Below are 23,039 nucleotides of genomic sequence, written 5' to 3' on the forward strand. Positions count from 1 at the left end.
ATATCTGCCTCCAACTCAACACAATGCTACACTACCTAGACTGTACTACAACAAGCAAACTAAAACCTTCCATAAATATACATAACTAAATATATGTTTTGTATTTTTGTTATATATGTAAAAATGTTTACTATTCTCTGTGCAAGATGTAACTTTGCTCAAATACTCAATAAAATTTGAGTAAAAAAAAAAAGAAAAACTATACCAAAATAGTATACTTTAATAATGATGTAAGAATTTTTTATAAGCAAATTTGTTGTTATGGTGGCTTCCTTACCGACGTCAAGACCTGAGTCTCAGGAAGGAAGTAGCAGAAAGTCCGACACGATTTGAGGTCAATGGGGTCCCGCAGATAAAATGCCTGAACTCCAGCAGAGACCAGAGAAGGACGTTCCTTTAGAATCGCTACAATTCTAGCTGGAACAAAGCAGTGGGCTCTGTGGAGGGAGTCCTTTATTTTCTCTGGGTACCTACAACAGAACTATAATTATAAATATAACAATAGTACAGACTGGACTATCTCTGCTGCCCACAACTAAAACAATCAGTGTGCTTCAGCCTATGTATTTATTAAGGGAAATGATCAGGCTACAGCCTTCATGGGATGAGTTGCTTTAATTATTTCATGGTATCAAACTTCCTTTATTAGTTAGAATCATAGGGAACAAGTAATAAATAATAGGAACAAATGCTTTAGGCTGATGTCCCATGGAGCAAGTTAATCACCTGTGATAGATCTCTGCTACAAAAGGTGACTAATCACTCAGAAATGCTTTTCCACCGCGACAACTGGAGTCACTGTTGGAAAGGCCTATGCATCACTTTGGCTTTCCAAAGTCATGCAAAGATCCCTGCAGGAGGAAACTTCTCACAAATTCATAAAGCCGAAATGATGCGTAGGCCTTTCCGCCGGAACCTCCTATTTTTGTCAGTGGAAAGGCATTTTAGAGCGGTTAGTTGCCCGCGGTGGCAGAGATCTATCATGAGCGACTAACTTGCTCTATGGGACATTAGCCTTAGGTTGAACTTGCATTGCGATGCTGAATTTGGTGCCCTGTGTTATAAAGATCCATAAGCTGTAGTAGCTCTTAAATTTCAGCTTAAGTCTTAAAAAGGAAGGGAGTAATAAACAGATGAGTTACCCAGCAATTCTTCTCTGCACAGCTTTAGCAATTGACCCTGATGCCAAGAATCCCTCTGGGTGTGCAGATAGCAGTGCCAAGGCTTGGGTTATGTTTATGTTATTTACTGGGTCATGCAGATCTCCTTCATCCTGACAAACAGGCAGAATACGTAGCTTTCCATGATAAAAAAATACCTGTAATAGTAATTACAACAGTTTTGATTAAATGGTTACTTCTTATACTGCTGTCATGTTCATAGTACAGGGTACCTCTGCCAGACGTAAAAAATTGTTTAATGATATCCCTCTGTAGTAGCAATGAAAAACTGTTTATAGCTTGTTTCAGTAGCTGCTTTTTCTTGTCTTGTTCAGTCACTTTCACTTGAGCACGGCCCTGATTACAAGATATCTGGCTAAACCCAATGTTGGCTTCTTATGAGGTTTATGTCACTTGTAGTGTTTCTCCACCAGAGTATTTCAGCTGATAACCCCATTCATGAGGCATGTGAGGTAATGGGCAGAAAAACGTTACATAAGCCTGAGGCTAAAGGCATTTTTCCACGGTGGAGAAAACACTTTGTGTGTCAGTAAGGGTTTATTTCTATCAGAGAACTGTAGAGGTCCCAACATTGTTGATGCTAGGAAGTACTGATGCTAACAACACGGTCTTCTTAAATACATTTAACTGTCACACACACACACACACACATATTATATATCATCAAGAGAAGAACTGTGTTGCCATGGCCCCTTTGAACATTCCAAATACAAATTATATTATTGAATGAAAATATTAATGTCAGTGAACAGTGGAGTATCCCCTTCGGTAAGAGTTTTGCTTATAAAACCATTGTTTTTTTGTTTGTTTTTGTTTTTTTAAAAAGGTTGTGTTTTAGATATGTCTGATAAATTATGTACATAATAAATTATGTTGTCACAGTACTTTTCATCTTCTGTAGAGGAAGGGCCCATATACTTTTAGAAGCCCTATAAAAGGAGAAGGAAAGGCTAAGTCACTTGGGGGTTCCAAAATGTTAGGCACCCCCAAGTGACTTAGATCGCTTACCTTTTACCCTGGGCTGGTGCCCCTGTACGGAGAGAACAGCACCAGCCTGGGGTAGCAGCGATCGCTTCCTCCTTCCTGTAGCGCCGCGCACGCATGCGCAGTAGAGTGAAAAGCCGAACTTAAACAAGAAAGTCGGCTTTTCACTCTACTGCGCATGCACCGGCCCACGGATTTCGCCGGCAGAAGAAAAAGGAAGGAGGAAGCGCTTCCTACAGGTACCCCGGGCTGGTGCTGTTTTCTATTAACAGGGGCACCAGCCCAGGGTACAAGGTAAGCGATTTAAGTCACTTGGGGGTGCCTAACATTTGGCACCCCCAAGTGACTTAGCCTTTCCTTCTCCTTTAAGTCTGTTATTATCTCTGCAGAAAATGGTTTTAAACAGACATACTAAGAAGAACTGTGTTACAAACACAGAGCTCTGAATTAAAATATAATGCAAAAGTGAATATTACTTACTCGATTTGAACTATTTTCAGGCTTCAGCCATTTTGGGAGAAAATCCGCAGCTTCTATCAGCAAAAACTCACCATCGTTGTCCTCAACACTACATCAAAAGACATATAGTTCTAACAAACACAAGAGCTGTATAATTGTGTGGGATACTGGGAGAATATTCGGGAAAGAATGAAAACAAATGTTCTTACTAGTTTCTCCATATTTGGGCAATAAATAATTCAACAACTCACAGTTCTAAGAGAGGTTTGGTCAGTAGAAGGCTACACATAATGTGTCTGAAACTGCTGTGGACCCTGTAATATGATCAGTTGAGTTCTAGCTGCCCTTGTATAATATATAGCTCTATAAGGCAGCATGGCTGTACAGTAGTTAGCACTGCTACCTTACAGCAATGGGTTTTTCCCTGTGTCACAGGGACCTAGATGTCATCCAGTGATTAAAAGGGTACGTATATAGTATTTACCTGGCTGCCAATTCTGGATACTCCTTGGTAATCTGTTGTATAAGGTACACAATAAACCACTCATCTTCGATATTATCACCAAAATATGTCATACCTCCAATATTAGCAGGAGTATCACCTGAGATGTTCAAAAGTGAATTTCAACATGTTAAAAACGCTGAGCTTAAATATGTGGACATACTGATTAAAAAAACATGTTTTAAATTACAGAAACACTATTTGTCACTATTAATGTATATGATATAGCAAATATAGCACAGAACAAAATGTATAAGTTGGGGGTAACAGAACTCAGACTGCTTGCAGACACTTTGGTCTTGCTTAACTTGAAAAGCATCCCTCAGTGAGCCAAAGAATCTAAAAGTAACACTTCCATTTGCAGTCAAGCAGAATTGTAACTATAGTCCCACAGGCCTTGGTACAAAGCCCATGTATGGGTGGGTCCTGGTGCACCATGATAGTTATGCCACCATCTGAACTTCCAAAATAAATGTTTTTTGGGGGGATTTGTTTTTCTTTTACGGTCTGTGTTACGAACCAATTTTCACAGTGTAATGTAACTCTTTTACTCACCTTGTTCCACTGTGAAATGATGGATTCTGGGACTTGAAGTCCCTTTGCCTTTCACACTGGGTGGTGTACAGATTCTCTGAAAAGTAGAGTCCATCATTTCACAATGGAACAAGGTGAGGGAGGGGTTGAATTACACTGTTAAAATTAAGGAGGTGGGAAAATGGCAAATAGAAATAGGCTATCATGGTTTCCATTCAATCTGTGGAATCAGGTATGACTGTGTAAAAACAAATATATTTTAATTTATTTCTGGAAATTCAGGTACAATGTATGCACCTTTTCTAAATAAGCCCAACCAAATGAGTTCATGTTAAAAAGGGGGTATATTTTTCCTTTAATAATTCCTCTACCTTCTGTCATCTCTTATTCTAAACCGAAAACATCCTCAAGCTAACACCTCCAGCAACCACATAAATTGCTTAATATATCACAAAAGGGTGAAAGTAAGTCAAATGAATTGGTAGGTTAAGTATTAGCATTGCAACATTGCCCAAGAACAACCAAAGAAACCACTGTTATCATAATTTTAGCAGAATTAGACCACTAAATAATTGCTGCTGCTTAGTTGCTATGGTTTGCTGAAGTGGAGCAAAATGTTGCCAATTAAACATGCAGTTATTTCCTATGTACTTATGTTATCATTTTTGCTCAATAAATATATTCATCAAAGCCTTACCTTTTTTAGCTTTATATCTCAGATTGAACGGTTGGTTCTGCCAGATATAAGGAGCAAGTAATGGTGCAAATTTAGCCAGTATGCGCTCTATATACTCCTGAAGAATTTTTCTTTCTGTCTCTGCATCGCTTGGTTTTTGGGTCACCATATACAACTTATACTCCACAAAGTCTTCCACAACAACCAGTTTTTTGTTGCCATCCATGCTGGCTGAAGCTTTAATAGAAAAAAAGTAAATATTTACAATGAATAATCTAGGTTTAAGCAGGCTGAGACTAAACCGTCTATATTCTTTTGTCACAAAAGTAATTGGGGCAACAGAATTCATCCTAGATATGACCAATGTTCAAGAAGTTAATTGGACAGGAGACCTCTCCAACTGTTTATATTTAAGTGATGTGCCACATGTTTAATATCATACAAAGCTCAGCCACTGTATAATCAATCTCAAACTGCTTTATCCTTTGTTGTACAGATCCTTTTGTTGGGATGTACCAAATTGTTGACAGTTCAGCCTCCTAGAATATTTCCTCCAATACCTTGCAAGGGTTCAACTCAGTGTATGCATGTATGTATGTATGTATAACTTTATTTATAAAGCGCCACAAGAGTATGCAGAGCTGTGCAATCTTACAATATACAAAATTACACACAGGGAGGACAAGTGTTATAATAAATACAATAAATAAATATAAATACACCGGGAGTAAGTGCCATGTGATATGAGAGACAGTATAAAAGAGGCCCCTGCCCCGTAGAGCTTGCAATCTAAGTGAAGTGCCAGCCCTGGGCTGTCCTCCCACTGCAAGTGGGGGTCAGCATGCGAGGCACTGGGGTGGGTGCTGTGCCCCTCTGAAGCTTTAGTTCTTTAGTTGACAGGAGAAGGGCACTACTATATAGCAGGCCCCACGGTCCAGGCACTGTATGCTAGTTACGCCACAGACTCTGAGAAAGAGGGTTTTGATGTAATGTGTTCTCCCAGGACAGCAACAGGAATAAGGTATTAGTACCAATGTTCAACTCCGGTGTTTTTTCAGGATACAGATTTGATTTGGCCAAAGGCATGGATTCAGCCGAATCCTGCTGAAAAAGAATCTTAGCAGAATCCTGAACCGAATTCTGGATTTGTTGCATCCCCAATTAAAACAAAGGAAGAATCTAACAGAACCTTGAAGCAAAGCAATATCATTGGCATAAATGGTCCATGGCTCTTGTTTCACCCCAAAATGAAACGCTGCAAAGAGAAACTAGCCCACTGCCATTCCTAAATATATCCAATACAGTATGTATCCGCCATTTAGCTCTCATACATGCTGTAGCCAAAATAATCCTTAATAGAGGTGAAGCGGAGGCTTACTCTGCAACTAACAGCAGAAATCACTTGCGTTAAGCCTAGTTGAGGCGCATACATAGTAATACCCTCGGCAAGGGATAGAAAATCGCCGTGTTTTTACCCTGCAAAGCAAGTGAGAGATTGGGGCGCATGCGCAGCAGAATAAGATCTAATGCTGCGCGCAATTCATATGAATGATGGCGAATGAAGAATTCCCAATATGAGATAATGATACCTTTAGCGCCTGCAGTTAGTTTGCTGTAGCCGAACACCACCTCACTCCCATCTGTAACACCACGTTACTCTTGCCCTTTCCTCTAGCCTAATGTCTCAGCCTACTGCTGTTGGGCCAATCCGAACTTCTATCATGTCTGAAACTCTGCCTCCTGTTACATCAGAGAAGGGGCGGGGCTACAACACAAGCTTGGAGAGGGAAAGGGGTAGTAGGCCTGACATTCACTTCAGCAGCGTTCTGTTATGGAACAGGAGAAAGGGCTGAGAACTGACAAGAGAAAAAGCATGACAGCTCTTGCATTTTAGACGGTATGGAAACTGGCAAAATACATCCAATAAACATGCAGGGGGCGAGGTAAAAATGCAAAACAAAACAAATACCAGGAGGTGGGAAAAATAGAAAGAAGCAGATGATGGGGCATATTTACACGTAGGGAAAGGAAGTTAGGATTGGGATATGTCATGTTAAGGAAACATTTTACATTAAATATCACTTCTAAACACTTCTAATAACATATCTATCATGCAGAAAATGCAACATTACAAGTATAAGTTTTAATACAATAACATTACCATTCATTTTTAGGACGCCGCACAAAAATGGGGTTGTTGTGATTGCTTGACTTCCGGTTCAGACCTGCAGTTAGTTTCCTGCATTCCCCATCACGTATAGAGTCGGCTTGTGAAAGATTATTTTTTTGTACAGGTTGAGGGAGAGGGATGAGGGACGGACTGCTTCTCTTGTGCTTTGTCTGTGAGCCAGTGTAAAGGAAGTGGCTGAGCCGCTACAGGGAGAGGGAGGGGAGAGCTGCACAGAAGCATGTCAGCTGAGTTGCCAGAGATCTGCAGACTGAGCCCTATGGTAATATTTGAATTGAATGTGAGGAAAGAACAAACTAGAAATAATGGCATAAGTGTAGCAGATAAAATGGAGAAGACAAATCTGGGGTATAGTGAGATAATGGTACCCAGGGCACACAGGAAGTAAAATGTCAAATTTTGTGGCTAACCAAAGTATTCTTTTAATGTTACAAAAAGCTACACATTAAAGTGGGTGTGGCATTAAAGGTAGGCGTGGCCAAACTGCTGTAGTAAGATATGTGCAACATTTTCCTTGGAGGGACCATGTTTTGGTAACAGGAACCAGGGATTAGTTAAACTGTCCCTACTGCTCCCTTCTTACTTGTCATGATACATAGGGTGTGGGGTAGGTGCATAGTAAGGCTCAGCCCAAACCCACCAGGGTTTCTGGCCAAGCAGCACCCCGCTGCTCTGTAGGTCTGTCCTGTCTTCAAACTATACACCTGGCTGTCTCCCTCCTCCCTTAGATGCCAGATTTCTTTTTGCCTGTTAGGTATGGAAATTGGGCAAAAAGGATCCAGCAATGGGGCATCTGCAGGAAAACCACCATCTTGGCCTTTGTCCTGTGCTTTATACAGAAGCACCCATAGGCAGGTACACTGCATGCATGGGGTCGCTGGCATTGCAGGACAGATGGGCATATTTTCATAAGGCAGGAATGTGGAACTCTTGCAGTTGCTGAATTGCAATTTGGATGTTGGTGGGATGGTGGAGGATGCAATACAGCATTATCTAGAATTCAGCTTGGGCAGAAATATCTAAAAATACCTCCAAAGTAGATCATGCCACATACCAAACAGTTACACAGACATGCTCTCAGACCTTCTCATTTTGTCGCATACAGACTTGCCAACTCACCTGATTTTTTCAGGAATCACCCTAATTTAAGTCATGATGCACCCCTATCACTACTGGTCCTGTATGGGGGTGCATGAGGGCCAGTTCGGAGATTTGTGATAAATGTTTTTTTCTTATTTTATTTTTCAAAATAGTCCTGGAATCCCAGCCCAAAGGCAGTTGGGGAAAGATTGGGGGTGATAATTTGAATGCTTAAAATATGAACTATGTGCATTTGTAATAACACTCTATTATGGGTTCTGAGCTACTGTAAAAGGATGTATGTGTAATGTCATTGTAATATGCAATGTGAGTTGGTGTGTATGTGAAAAAAGTAGGGGCAGGAGGAAACAAGCCTTATTTATATATAATAGCAAAGGTATTTTCCTTTGGGAAATTATGGACTTTATTAGTTTTAATCTATAAATAAATTCCCTATGTACATCCATAATTGCCCAACTGGCACTACCTTTGTTAGTTAGGGTTAAAAAAAAAATGCCATTGCTCTACACTAGGGGGCACATTTACTAAGACATGAATCTGAACCGAATTGGAAAAATTCTGATTTGAAAACGAACATTTTGCGACTTTTTCGTATTTTTTGCGATTTTTTCGGCGTCTTTACGACTTTTCGGAAATTGTCGCGACTTTTTTGTTACCAATACGATTTGCGCGAAAAAACGCAAGTTTTTCGTAGCCATTCCGAAAGTTGCGCAAAATCTGGCGATTTTTTCGTAGCGTTAAAACTTCCGCGAAAAGTTGCGCCTTTTTCGTAGCGTTAAAACTTAAAAGGTGCGACGTTTCGCGCAAGTTTTAACGCTACAAAAAATCGCCAGATTTTGCGCAACTTTCGGAATGGCTACGAAAAACTCGCGTTTTTTCGCACAAATCGTATTAGTAACGAAAAAGTCGCGACATTTTTCCGAAAAAATCGCAAAATACCGATCATTACGAAAAAAACGCAATCGGACGCATTCGGCCCGTTCGTCGGTTAGTAAATGTGCCCCTAGGCGTCTTTGTTCCATTGCTGTACGTAAGACAAACACCTTAGGTTGTTTGAAACCTTTATGCTTTTATGATGAATCTCATGTTAGCTTTATATATGAATTTCCTGGACAGATTAATTGCAATTGGTCCTTCCTCATGTGACTGCTCCAGGGATCCCACTCATTCAGTACTAGGAAGCTCTAAACATTCCATGATCGCACTACTGTGACATCATCAAAACGTGCCCCTAAAGGAGTACCATGGGCAGCCATTGACCTTGGTGATGTCTTTGGGTGTCATGGCGACTCTTCATTACAAATACAAATATCAAGGAGATATGAATCGGCTATTTGTGGATTAGGATGATTTCAAGGTACAAAAGGAAGCCAGTATCTCAGAATCTGCAAATGTAAGTCATACTGCTAACAATTTCCTAATTTCTCATTAGCTAAATATAACTGGAAATGAAAGAGAATGGGAAAAGAACGGGAACATTCACTTACCTAGATGCAGTGAGCAAAGTGCAATATTGAGTACAATTGCCATGTTTTCTTCCAAGTATCTAGAAATGCATTGATTTTGTGTAGAATAATAATAAATGCAAAGGTCAGGGCTGAGATTTTAAGTGCAGGATACATTTTTATTAATATGGAATATATACATTTATACAAGCGGTTTATATTTTAGATGTTTATAACATTATATTTTCATAGGTTTTGCATATTGAATGGTTGCTCTTGCTTAAGTATGTTACTTGTCATTTTCTTTTTATTTTAATGAAGCATCTTCATATTTTGAAGCCAATGCTGCTGTTATTCCAAATTATGGAGAACATTTTTGGTATGGACCTCTGCCCGTACCGATCAAACATAAACAATGAATGTTTTATGTGTTGCTTTATTACTTTCTGTTTGAACTTATTTGTCCTTTTTTGTTCTTTATATTTCTATTCAAAAATCTTCTAAAATATATTACTGGCAGTTTTGTTGGTTTAATACTTGTAATTCTGTTTTTTAGCAATCAAAGTCTTGTAAAAGCCTCAGAAAATCATCCACTTCCTGAGAAAGTAGAAACATATTCTAATTGCCTGTATGGTAATCAAAGCAAAGTGACTTTAAAATGCAAAAGGTAAAGTTTGCATTCATTTCCTGCAGAAATATTTATCCTTCGTTGAAATAGCCTCTTTAGGAAGAAAAATATATACATGTCTGTGCAATACAGTGCAATACAGTTAGTGATTGGGAATCAGCATCACCTTAAATTAAGAATTTTCTTTGATTAAATAGCAACTCTCTGGTTATTATACCTAGAGAATTGTATAATAGTGAGTTAAAGGGGAAGTTCACCTGTAAATTAACTTTTAGTATAATGTAGAGCAGGGGTCCCCAACCTTTTTTAGCTGTGAGAGAAACCTTTAAATATAAAAACAGCTGGGGAGCAACGTAAGTATGAAAAAAGTTGAGGGGATGACCAATAAGGCACGTGATTAGTTATTTTGTAGCCCAATGTGGACTGGCTACTGTCTACTGGAGGCTCTGTTTGGCAGTACATATGCTATTTATGCCTCCCTCTTGCATTTAAATCAGAAATTCAAAAATGAGCACCTTTTTTGAGGCCACTGGAAGTAACATTAAAGGGCATGGTGAGTAGGGATGAGTGAAATTATTTGACGCGGGCATCGCTTTCTATAACGTGCGTTAAAAGCCAGCGTGTGTGTCATTTTTCCGCTCATCCCTTTTTGGAGGCAAAACAAGCCTATTGGGTTTATTCAATATTTAAATGATTTTTAGTAGACTTAAGTTATGGAGATCCAAATTACAGAAAGATCCCTTATCTGGAAAACCCCAGGTCCCGAGCATTCTGGATAAGAGGTCCCATCAGCGCCAGATTTCTAAATGACGCGCCCCGAGGCCGCCCCAATTCGGCGCCCCCTACCGCCCCCACCCGCCGTGCGAGCGCGCATGCGCAAACCACCTCCTCCTTCCCTGCCGCCGCGCTAACGCGCATGCGCATCGAACATATTTGATAACTGTATAGCTGATAATTGTATTTCTCATTGTTTTTTAATTAATATTGTGTTATTATTTTACAACAAATAACAAAGCTTTAGGGAATTAACTTGGCAATATCACTACATCAGAGAACACAAGTTACCAGTTGTATGAATTTTAAACAAAATCAGGTTAAATTGACATAATTGAAAAAACTCAAATGTTTGAATATTCTGATTTACAGACACATTTCTACATCAACCAGACATCTAATTTCTTTGCCATTTGGGCTAACACTATATTTATATCATAGTTATTGACTTTGTTTGTATTTCACTGGTTATGTTTTTTATCTTTACTTTCAGTGAGTCGGATATATCTGATACATCAGACAGCCTGGGGAAAGGAACAAAGCTATCCTGGTCAGAATCACAGAGCTGTGTTGGTCTGTCCACAGATAGCAGCTCTGTGATATCTTGGGGCTTTGATGTAAGTAAAGCAGTCAGTGTAACTTTTCTATCTTCACCCCTGTCTTAATGTATATGCATTTAAAAAACAGGCAAGCATTGTTTGTTGAATCAGTAGATCACTGGATATTTTGTCCATTTCCTTTCACAGAAAGGTCTCCTAGCCCTGCATAATCTGTTCTGGTTTCATGCTGCCACACTGTAGTAGATGGATAACTTCTTGGTACATAAATATAAAAAGGACAGGAAATACTTTGCAAACACCATGCCTCTCATCTCATGGCATTTGAACAACTTGTGGATGGGATATACCTGCATGTAGACCATTTCTAGTTTTCAACTAAAGGGCTTCCTAAATCACACATTCAAAATTGGGCATAGTTATTTGGTGTTACCAGCAATATTGCCAATCCTTAGAGACTCTTCAATTAGAGATGGAAAACAATTCTACTTTTTTTACTTGTTAATTACTCCTAGGAATTTGACCAGGCCGCTACACTGCAGGTGCAAAAGATTTTCGATCATATTGATGAATTTCTGTTTGAACAAAAGCCAAGCACCCTTACTGGTGGACTACAGGAAGAGTGTCAGCAATGGGCATCCTGCTTTCCACACCTACGGTATGTGGCAGTTTGTTAGTCTTATATTGGTGTCATATAGGTGATCAAAAGAAACATAACTAGCAGATTCACCAGTTTTCTTTCCAAAATCCAAGGCTGTATTCTGATTACTATATGAAACAAGATTCTGCAGGTATATGTTGGCACTTTATAACTACATGCTAATGTTTGCAACCATTGAGGTGACGTGTGGTGACATGAACCTGCTGAACTGTTATATAGAACTAGTGCCAATTTCTTTTATATAAGGGGCAGATTTATCAAAAATCGAGTTTGAGGAAAAAAATGGAACCAAAAAAACGCAGACAAAGCGCAAGCAACTTTTCAGTTTTTTTTTCTCGAGCCCTGGCTTATTTAAGAAAGTACTTAAACTGATAAGATCAGATACTGGCAAAATTCATGAACGTTTCTAGGCTGAGAATCAAAAGAGAAAGTGGACCCAATTTTTAGGCACATATGATTGTTTGAGTTTGATGTTCTATTACTGCACTGATATTCAAATAATTCAGTATCCTCCAATCTGTGTGTTCACTTTTTGCTTCCTTTATCGTTGCAGCATAAAAGGCAAACAGATTTTGGCCCCATTAGATAATGGCTACAGTTGGCATTCCAGTTATCCCTGTGTATCTGGACACGCATCTCTCAGTACTGCCCATGCAAGGGATTCCAGCGAGTGAGTATTTTGTACAGCTGCAGAAATTTGTTTAGGTTTATTGCTGCTGTCCCAAGGTCCTTCCTTTTTGTGAGTGGTTTAATGATCACTGTACCAGGCCAAATCTTGCAGACATAGACATAGTCTGAAGCTTTGTTCAAAATGTTCAACGTGAGTTTCAACTATACACTTCATTTACGAAGAGTTCAAGTTAATAAGACAAGTCAGTTAAAAGGACTGGCTTTTGTACAGTTTACAGGCTCATGGCAAACTTACCATTTTCTCAGCTGTCATGACTGCTGGTTACTAATAATGTCAATTAAAGGCAGTGACAGGCAGAGAAAATGTTGTGTGCCATTACTTTTATTAGGTAAAGTTTACAGATAACTGCTTAAAAAGTAAAAATAACATTTTAGGTTGTTGAGGAATTGGTAATCAATAGGAAGTAAGAAAAAACTGAAACATGTAAGCACTGAAAATGATGGAAGTTGGTGTTGGGGTAGTTCAAATATACAAACATACAGCTTGAAGTGAATTTAATTTAAAAGGGGATCTCATGGTAGAAGTAACTTTTAGGGGCCCATTCATTAAACTACGAATTTCAGATTGATAAAGGCATGATTGGAAAAATTTTGTGCTAACCACGATAATTTCTGATGTGCGTAAATTGCGCAAACATTTTTGTCGTGGTCGTAAAAAAACATTGTGGTTGCGATCCAAAAGTTACAAAATTTTCGTATCCGAACAATTGTAAACAGCTCGAAAACCTTTCTGACTTCAATGCATGCTTTTGGAAGCCTCCCATAGGACTCAATGGCACTCTGCAGCTCCAACCTGGCCACCTGGTCACGATACCAAAGCTTGAATGACTTCCGAAATTTTTGTTGTCGTTACGCAAAGTACGGAAAGTACAACTTTTTCGTGCAATAACGAACATATCATGAAAGTCGTACTTTTTTTAATGATATTGTTAACCGTAAGAAAAGTTCTAAACTTTAGAAAAAATTTTTTTTTTCTAATCGTGGTCATTGTGCTTTAATGAATGAGTCCCTTAGTGTGATATAGACTTCTGTAATCTACGAAAATTTGCATTATCAAGTTTTCTACGTTTGTGTTTTTTGTTTTTTATTCATCTTTCTGTTCTGCCTTTATTGTCTGGTTGTAATGCCTGGCATTTAGAAAGTTGGTAGATACATCATTATGCATTGCTTATCTTTCTATTCCAGGCCATTCCTATTCATTTTCCAATCTATTTAAATCACTACCTGGTTGCTAGGGTAAGTGGTACCCTAGCTACCAAATAACAGTTTAAAGTCCACAGTGGTGAACTGCAGAACAACATTAAAAACAGTTTGCAGCATATTAAAGGAGAAGGAAAGGCAAAGTCACTTGGGGTGCCAAAATGTTAAGCACCCCCAAGTGACTTAAATCGCCTACCTTGAACCCCGGGCTGCAGCGCTTCCTGCTTTGCTCGCGTATGCGCAGTAGAGTGAAGAGTTGAACTTTAACAGAGAAGTCGGCTTTTCACTCTACTGCGCATGCGCCGGTCGTGGGGTCCCGGCAAAACTAAGCAGGAAGGAGGAAGCGATTGCTACAGGTACCACGGGCTGGTGCTGTTTTCTCCTAACAGGGGCACCAGGCAATACTTGTTGAGTAATTCCCTCTCAGGTGTGAACCCAGGGGAATATAGGTAATGTGTGGACTGCCTTAAGGCTGGAGAAGGAGAAGCACGCAGGTAGAATTTGCAGTAAACACTGTGAGGCATAAAAAAGAGAAACTTGGATACTTTTGCGTTATCTGAAATAAGATTTGGGGTTGATGAACCTTTAACATTTATTTTTTTTAAATGCAATTGTATCACTTTCCTTTTTTAGACTGGGTATTTTTGGCACAAAATGCCCTTTTACAATTGCTAACGACCCCAGTGCCACTGTTTCGTTTTCCGTGGGTAAAGAGGAAGATGATGGAGAAGATGAATTTGGGGTGATTGTGTCAGATGGTGTCATTGAAGAATATTTGGCATTTGACAGCATGGAAAAGTGAGTAATCATCTTAGGAAATATATAAAGTTTTCAGTTTCAGAGAAGGAGTTACAACCACAAAAGGCACAAAGCCCAATGGCCTGTCTAGAAATATATTTTACTTAAAAAGAATTAAATTCATATCATAAGCTGCCAGCTACATTAATACTACACTATCAGAATAAAAGGAACACTAGGGGGCATAATAATTATGCTGTGTAAAAAAACAGCAAGAAAATTCACACATCGCCAGGCTTCGCTGTGTAAAAAAAACGGCGTAAACTTGGCGTAATTTTTTTACACGTTTTTTCTTCTGCCGGAACTTACGTTAAATAACAGAGTAAAATCTGGTGTTCGAAGGCGATCTTCTCCATTTTTTTTACACAGCTTTTTACGCCGTTTTTTCTGCAAATTCGTTTTACACCACATAATAAATATGCACCTAAGAGTGGTTGCTTGTACATCAGAATTGTGTTCTCTCTTTTTCTGGTGTCATTACACTTGTATGACTTTATTTTAGTTCTCCTTTCTTAAAGGAGAAGGAAAGGTAAAAATGAAGTAAGCTTTATCAGACAGTCCTTAATTCCCTGGGCCAGATTCTGCATAGCTCTCTCCTCTCCTGCTCCCCCCTCCAACAAGAATGCTAAGAACTCCCTCCCACCTCCCTTAGAAATGCGTGATCTGAGCTATAACTGCTAGAGCTGCAGCAGGAAGCTACTTAAAATGGCAGCTGCTGTCTTAAAGGACAAGGAAAGGCTAAGTCACTTGGGGGTGCCAAAATGTTAGGCACCCCCAAGTGACTTAAATCGCCTACCTTTTACCCCGTGCTGGTGCCCCTGTTCGGAGAGAACAGCACCAGCCTGGGGTAGCTGCAGCGTTTCCTCCTTCCTGCTTCGCGTGTGCGCGCATAACAGAGAAGTCGGCTTTTTACTCTACTGCGCATGCGCCGGTCGTGGGGTCCCGGCAAAACTAAGCAGGAAGGAGGAAGCGCTCGCTACAGGTACCCTGGGCTGATGCGGTTTTCTCCTAATGGGCACCAGCTTGGGTACAAGGTAAACGATTAAAGTCACTTGGGGGTGGCTAACATTTTTTAACAAGCCTTTCCTTGTCCTTTAAGCAAATGGAGAAAGCTTTTAGAGCTGTTTACTCAGGTATGGTAATGCTTTCTACAGAATAAATATATTGTTCTAGGTGGCACTAATGTGGGAAATCTATTGGCAGTAAAATGCTAAAATGACTTTCCTTCTCCTTTAAGTAATTAGTCAAGTAGATAGATATCAGGAAGTCAAGGTAGCCTCAGCAATAGGTTGTTAGTTGATGAAGCAAAGTATTTTTCAGTAAATATCAGTTCTTTCATATCAATATCAACACTTATCTGAAAATTAACTGGACTTCATTCCTCTTCAGGCAAGATGATCTCCTTGTGTCCTTGGATAGTCTGAACATGGGCTATCCTTCAATTTCTCCAAAATGTTGTAAGAAGGAGGCAATCCTTGGTTATCTGTTTGATGATGTGTGGAGGGAAGCAGTAGGGTGCTTGCAGGACCTACTTTGCCGTCACTGGGAAGAATCCATTTTAGGTGAGCACATGTGAAAAATAAAGTATATAGTTCCAAGACAAAGCTTACACATTAAAGCTTAGAGAATATTATGGCCTTATGTCTGGGGGCTTAATGTGAAAGAACTGTCTGTACTGTCTGTCCCTTTTTCTGTCATGTTTTTTCATGCTGCAACCAAAACATTCATGATGGTAGTCACTGATATATGTCACTTGTTCTAACTGGCTGATTCCAGCATTAACCAACCATTTGTAGTGCACTACTGACATGCAGTATGGCTGAGTTTTTTGCAATAGGAAAAAAATGTTAGGTTGAGAAATATCATTTATATCTCAAAATTATAAGAAAATAATTTATATTTGTAAATACTGAAAAATAGCTAAACATTTTGAAATCTTGATAGCTGATCATGCTATTTTGTCTTTAGAGCAAGTGCACACTAAGTGGATTGACTGCTTTCCTCTACAGGATTTTTTTCTTTTAATTATATATAATATTAATATATATTAATTATATATGTATATGCAGAGGAAAGCAGATTTGCTCTTATGTGGATTTGACAAAATCCTGCCAAAATGATTTGGCCCTATCCCAAACCAAATCCAAGATTTGGTATATCCCTAGTTCTGATAATTTTGGTATTTGGATAATTTGGACGAATGAATGTTTATAAATGAAAACAAGTTCTGCATTTATGCAGTTCAAATGACATATAATGTTTGCTGACAGGCCTATGTACCAATCATCACTTGCTGAGACAAAATGTTTAATACCTCTATTTTTATTGTATTTTCAGATGATGAAAAGCATGATAGTGCAGTTAAAACTGCTAGAGAGGAATCTATTACTTCTTATACACCACTTCAGCGTCTTCCACTGGTGTTACCACCGGTTCCTCATTTTAAGATTCCTGCTATATCCCCAAGCCTTGTAAGTACTGCAGAACTGCCTATGGAAATATCCTGATTTTCTCTTTAGCATATGATGCGCACACACTCACAGAGAACTGCTTCCACTTATTTTCTTTGTCCCCTTTTGCACTTGTTCATTTAAGGTAATTATCAATCTGGAAGATCCAAATTCAGTGGGAGTGGATTTAAACTTTTTAAAAGGAAAATGTGGTCAACAGAAGACTTACATAAACACTTGTGGCGCATGCATTTGTACATAAGCAACTGTCCACACATAAAGAAAGTTTTCATTTAACCATCCTGTTTAGTGGTGGTTGTGTGCTAACCGTCTATAATAACCTTTTTACTGCTGATCTCATCAGTATTAAATATGAGCTTCCCATGCTGTGTAAAGTAGAGGAAAGAGTCTGTTCTGGAAGAGTCTCTCTGCTCAGTTCTATCATTCAGCATTACGAGAGTTCTATGGCTGAGTTGTACAGCTCATTTTTTTTTTTTTTTTTTTGTTTTAGTTAATATTTTAGTGTTTTGTTTTATGATAGGAACAGTATTCAGTAAATAATTGCTTTATAATGTAATGAACTTGCTGTGTTGTCCATTCATTAAGTGGTGATCTTTAAAATGTGCATTAGGAAATGCTTTATTTACTTCCTTAAATTTATTTTCTGTACTTATTTATTTTACATTTATAATTTTTCTTTTCATGACTCTGCTTTAAGCTGTATTATGCTGATCTTTTCTTAAATTTATCATCTTTCTTGCCTTTGACTTCCTTATCTATGCTAGAGCACAAAACGAAACCACAGCACCAAAAACAGAAAGGGTGGCAAACAGTACTACGTACATATGTCTACCATAGCCATAGTCTGTTGAGCTTAAACTAAAGCAGCTTTTACTGTGATCTTCTGTTTAGTTCCTATGTTGGTATAGTTTTTAGTGTGTTCGATCTATCTGGTACTGTACAGGCAAATCGTCCTCAAGGTGGAAACAACGGGACCCCAAGAAATTTGAACAACCTGATGGCTATTCATGGATGTCCATTACAGCAAAGAAATCTGCATCTCATGGAGAAATCTCTGTAAGTCATTTACCCCCTCATAGTGTTTGGCTTTTGTATTATACGGGGCTGAAAATAATGCACACTCCACACATTTTTTTGTAAAGTAGCTTTAAAAGAGAAAGCTCAAGTTAGGACATTTGAAGTGACCAAATGCTGCTACTTACCCCATAGTGCTGCTTTTTATCCATGACCCACTACAAATTTTCTTGGACTCCATTTGGGGTGAGTAGGGGTGTTTCTCTGATGTCTCTGGGGGACACAGGAGACCTATGAGGTAATGCTCCATCCTCCAGGAGGCGAGTAACTTGAGGAATCTTCTTCCGAAGAATGTTCAGATATCAATCATACATTTAAATGGAACGATCTAAAACTAACAATGAGACTTAAATTGTAGGATAAAGACCTAAAAATAACAAATCAGATGTTCTGAACATGAAATAGTTGACAGACACCTATAGTACGAAAGTGACTTCCATTGTAGGGCCCCCAAGGATAAACGACCAATTGGCATGATACGAAAATTATCGGGACAATAATTCTGAGCTCACACACGGTCCGAAAATCGTACAAAACAATTTTAATGGTACATGTATGGCCAGCTTTACTCCTAGCACTTCAGTTTTGTCCTGTCCACATGAGGTTGGACCTTTTAGGTCTCTAAGGAGACCCTCTGAAAGGAGCCCCTTAGTCAGCAGTTAGTGCTGACACCTGGGGCAAGGCTCAGGGCTGGGTTCCCTTCATCCGGAATAATTAGCCCCCAGTGTGGGAATGTGCAACCCTGGGGCCACTGACCCTCCACCACAGAGTGAGGCCACCCAGATGAAAACCTGTCTCCTGGGGGAGACCAGGGACTCTGGCTGTGTGTATTGCGGAACACTGAAGTAAGTGTGTCTTCTATTCTTGCTACCACGCACCCTGGTGGTTTTCTGCATCCACATATTCTGCCATCTCTTCTCCAGCCCAGCCACAGGAATAAGACCGGACAGAGCAGGAGTGGAGGAGGATGGAATGTGAAGCTCTCTTTCTTGCCTAAGATGAATATCAAAATGTCAAAATATTTGTAAAAAAAATTTGTTTAGAGCTCCTGAACAAATTGTTATAACCAACAACCCCCCCTCCTTCCCTAAGCAGCAGCATTTGAGCAGCTCATTATCAGGACTTTTCAGTGGAATAATATGGTAATTGGTAATGGTAATCATTTCTAGCTATAGAAATAATAATTTTTAATGATTTTCCTCTGCTGTAGGACAGGAAGAAGGGTTGGTTTAATTTATTGCTTAATACCAGATATAACAAATATATGTTGTCAATATTACATGAAGGACCCATTGTTGTGGTTCATTTTATGATTATGCTATATGATTTATAATTACATATTAGGCAGAGCATGAAAAATTGAAAAAGACCTGCTTTGTACATTGCTTATAACTGATACTTTTCTTCCCTATGTCTTAAATGTTTAATGTTGAAGAGATTCCAGTGACAAACTGTCTATGAGACCCACATCTGCTGCATTAAGTTCTGGCAAATCACGGACAGGACGTACATTGGAGCACAGCTGCTCATCGTTGTCTCATAACATTCCATCTGCAAGGAGACGTAACCCACCTCGCACCTTACACCCTATTAACAGCAATCCCTCCAGAGCTGGGACACCAAAGATAGAAGAGCTCCTCAGAGGCATGAGACTGTACGTTGGAAGCATCTTCAGGGGGAATTATTTTGTCTGTTTTTTTGTTAATACCTTTCGAATTAAAGTGTAGGCACAACAAGCTTTGGGTAGTAATTTAGATTTATATCTCTCAATCGGTGATATTCATCCTGTCAGTCTGACCATGCAACACCACATCAAAGGTTCAAAGCAATTTCTTTATATATTAAAGAGAAACTGAATGCTAATGGTAGTATAACTTGTCTTTAAACCCTTAAACATAACATTTCCATTTTTACAGTGAAGTGCAGTGTTTCATTTTTTTCATGTTTTTGAATATATCTAAACCAACAGTCCAACTGGGAGTGACCAGGTGCCGTGTTCTCCTGTACCCTTCAACCGAAACAACCTGCTACCACCAATTGGTACATCAGACCAGGATCATCACTTCATGCCTGGATCACAGAGACAAACGGTAATAAGCTTCTGCTACTACTGAGACAATTGTAGATACTAGAAAAAACCCAAATCTAGGGTTCAGATTCCACAAATTAATTTGTCTTCAACAGAACCAGAATCCAAATCATTAATGTCATGTAACTCTAGGCCAGTACGGTCCAACTGTTTTCATGTAGATAAACTAAAATAAAAATCTGATATTCTGCATTCACTGCATGGCAGCAGTACATAGTAACTGTATATATGTTTTGGAACACACACATAATATATTTCACTTAATGTAAAGACTGCCTTTGATAATAAACAAGCAAGGAATTGATTTAGTTACAGTACATTGTGATTTAGAGTATATGGGTAGTCAGAGTTAACCAGCATCTCCACAGAACATCCTTCAATTTCCCTAAACTGTAGGGCAGATGTTTCAGGTTGGCACAGGAAAGTTAAGTATTCATATTTGTCATTCATGTAATCAATCAGGGCATGTAATAATAGAAAATGTTACCTTCTGTGTATCCTTCAGCCAGATACATCAATGGGCCGGTCCGTCACTCTATCTGATTCCATAAATCCACTACAAAGTAGGAGAGGATCTGCTGGTCCAGGTAAGATGCCACTAATGGAAACTCCAACAAAGAATAAAAACATTTAGAAAACAAATTTTTTCGTAATGTAAAAGCTCCAACATAATCCACAGTGCTGTACAGTAGATGGGTGGATAAATCGAACATGCATAATACATACAGAATTTGATAGATACAGGAGAGAGGGAAAATATGACGGGAATTATTTTTTACCAATAGCTGTGGCTTCTGAAATAAAGCAGGACAGTTAGGCATTATACAAATGTGCCACTGCGATCCTTGCCTTGTGGGATTTTCTACCCTGCCCTCCCTGTATATATTTGGGCAGATTTTATTTGGGCAAGTCATTTGGAGCATGCATGACCACCTTAAGACTCATTTGATAGTATTTTAGCAATCCACCAACCTTATCATGCTGTATGACTGCAATACTAGATATAGCCCCTGAGTGAGTGAGGTGTATGTTCATCTCGGAACCCATGACAACAATGATTCATTCTTTAAAAAGCCCATTGCTTTTTACTGTTTAATTTACAACATTGCAGTATAAATAAAATCATAGATACATAAATAAAGGATATTATATATAGTGATACAAATATTTTTTTTTATTCATAAAATAAAATCAAATTTAGTTTATTTAATTAAATTATGTGAGTTTTGCATTTCCTAACCAGAATATGGCATCTATGGCACTGGTGGCACTTGTCTTTAGCACCCTGCTTGCATGCTGAAAAGGAACACTTCTCTTATGAACAAACCACTACAGATACTAGACTAGAATTCTTTTTCATTGTGTTTGCCAGATTCTGTCTGCATTGGTGTGAGTGGGGTCAGTGCCTCAACTAGTTCTATTCGCTGGGGGCATTCAAGCAACAAATCAGAGGAAGATCACTCTTCAGGTAAGAAAATATGGAATTTCCTGAATAATGTGGAAAAGATGTTCATAGTAATGGAAGTGGGCACTGAGCATTTAAGTATCAAAAGGGTCTGCTTCCTGTTTGTGTTAGTAAGCAGCTCTCATACTGTGCAACTAACTGATCTTTATGTTCATGTTGCACAGGGATCCCAATGAAGTACCCCAGCCGCGGAGCCCCGAAGTAAACAAGGACTTTGCAGAAACCTAATCTGCACCATTTTTTTTAATAAGCTACAGGAGAGATGCCAACTACTTCCACTAGCACTGCCAGACTGAGTACCATAATGCACATTGGGGATATGCAGGGTGGGGGGGGTGTAGAAAACCTTTGGGAGAAATAACCTTGTTCAGCAAAAGTTGTATTCACAAAATTCTTTGCATAGGTTTTTGTCATTGTTTTTAAGATTTTCATTTCCTTCCAATAGCAGTGAGCATGGGTAGAGCCTGCCTTCTAGGGTACATGACCCCTTACCAACAACTTTGTACAAGTTCTTGGCTGCCACTTGAGAGCAAGAAAACACACAGAATTGCTTCCTTTGTACCACATGGGTGACAGTTTGCCACTGAAGTAAACTCTCAGATCAAGGGTTTGTTACTCAAAACTGTGATTGTTTGTGAGTAATAGTTGACTAACCCCCGAAGGTGCTTCTTTAATCTAAGCTTAATTCACTTGCCAGAGAAGCTACTAAACACTTAAATGACAAATGCCTGGGAATTGCTGTGAGCACCATTTTCCTAAAACCTGAGAGAGAATGGCAAGTGCATCCATGAGCTTAGGTTACTGGCACAGGAGGAATCTTCTTCACCACCATATTACAGCGTAACTCTACCCATGCAACCTAACCTTGTCTTTAATAGAAACCGCCTGACACTGCTGGTACATTCCGTTCTTGGCCCAGAAACATGCATTTCAGGCTGATATCCACCTGTAATAGCATTGGTAGGCAATTTTCCTCATAGTTTTAAGTGGCACTTGTGGTTTCTGGTGAATCTTCATCATCTGAAATTGCTCCATGTGCCATTAGCCATATGTCTCTCTCCAGTCTCATATTTAATATCTGGCAAGAGTTAATACAAGCCAGTGCACAGTTATTATACTAAGGGCCATATTTATTATAGTGTTTAGATCAACATCAGTGGTGATGTGCCCATAGCAACCAATTAGATCTCTGCTTTTGTGGTCAAACTAATTTTTGTGTTCAAATCTAATTGCTGATTGGTTGTTATGGGCAATATCATTAGTGATGTTGGTTCACACACTATAATAAATATGCCCCTGAGTGGGGGCCAACAGTTAATAGGTTCCATATTTTCTGGTGTATTGATATAACTGAGGTGCAGAACCTCTGAGCCACTTTGGTAAACATATCCCATTCACATGTTTCATATTTTGTAATTTATTCTTTTGTAATTTACAGGTTAAAGTATTTTTATAAGTAACAAATAAAATGTTTTGTAATGCTTTGTGCAGTGAATTCATTCTACTCAGAGGATTGTTTCCAGTGATATCCCTTCAGTCATTTACTAGCAGTGGAAAATCTG

The 23,039-nt window shown here is 39.0% G+C and overlaps 2 protein-coding genes across 6 annotated transcripts in view; one reads left to right on the forward strand and one right to left on the reverse strand.

Moving 5' to 3' along the window:
• ecd (ecdysoneless cell cycle regulator) overlaps positions 1–6,636 on the reverse strand; it is a 23,306-nt gene extending 16,670 nt beyond the window's left edge. The window contains exons 1-6 of one of the 3 annotated variants that reach the window (XM_002936853.5): positions 6,498–6,636; positions 4,358–4,573; positions 3,109–3,226; positions 2,646–2,733; positions 1,143–1,318; positions 278–470 (exon numbers count right to left, since the gene is read on the reverse strand). In XM_002936853.5, coding sequence (XP_002936899.2) covers positions 278–470; positions 1,143–1,318; positions 2,646–2,733; positions 3,109–3,226; positions 4,358–4,573; positions 6,498–6,504 — 798 coding nt within the window. In that variant the 5' untranslated portion in view covers positions 6,505–6,636. Of the gene's footprint in view, positions 1–277; positions 471–1,142; positions 1,319–2,645; positions 2,734–3,108; positions 3,227–4,357; positions 4,574–5,714; positions 5,806–5,925; positions 6,064–6,497 lie in introns of those variants that run through there. The other 2 variants (XM_031906258.1, XM_031906259.1) reach the window with 2 other exon arrangements.
• On the forward strand, positions 6,124–22,981 carry fam149b1 (family with sequence similarity 149 member B1). 3 transcript variants are annotated; one of them, NM_001291709.1, is given in 16 exon segments: positions 6,124–6,233; positions 6,631–6,786; positions 8,742–9,018; positions 9,627–9,737; positions 10,966–11,089; positions 11,545–11,687; positions 12,244–12,360; positions 14,214–14,378; positions 15,768–15,940; positions 16,716–16,849; positions 17,793–17,905; positions 19,359–19,577; positions 19,893–20,013; positions 20,518–20,599; positions 21,385–21,480; positions 21,642–22,981. In NM_001291709.1, coding segments are annotated over 14 exon segments (1,686 nt in total). In that variant the 5' UTR covers positions 6,124–6,233; positions 6,631–6,786; positions 8,742–8,971; the 3' UTR covers positions 21,683–22,981.
• Positions 22,982–23,039: the final 58 nt, after the last annotated feature.

Source organism: Xenopus tropicalis, chromosome 7 (genome assembly GCF_000004195.4).
Source record: "Xenopus tropicalis strain Nigerian chromosome 7, UCB_Xtro_10.0, whole genome shotgun sequence".
Lineage (NCBI taxonomy): Eukaryota > Metazoa > Chordata > Amphibia > Anura > Pipidae > Xenopus > Xenopus tropicalis.

Excerpts from the sequence above, each read along its gene's own strand:
- fam149b1 (XM_018095310.2), top strand. The coding sequence starts at position 8,972 with ATGATTTCAAGGTACAAAAGGAAGCCAGTATCTCAGAATCTGCAAAT. Across the intron at positions 16,850-17,792 it reads CTGCTATATCCCCAAGCCTT|GCAAATCGTCCTCAAGGTGG; the intron begins GTAAGTACTGCA and ends GGTACTGTACAG. Across the intron at positions 21,481-21,641 it reads AGAGGAAGATCACTCTTCAG|GGATCCCAATGAAGTACCCC; the intron begins GTAAGAAAATAT and ends CATGTTGCACAG.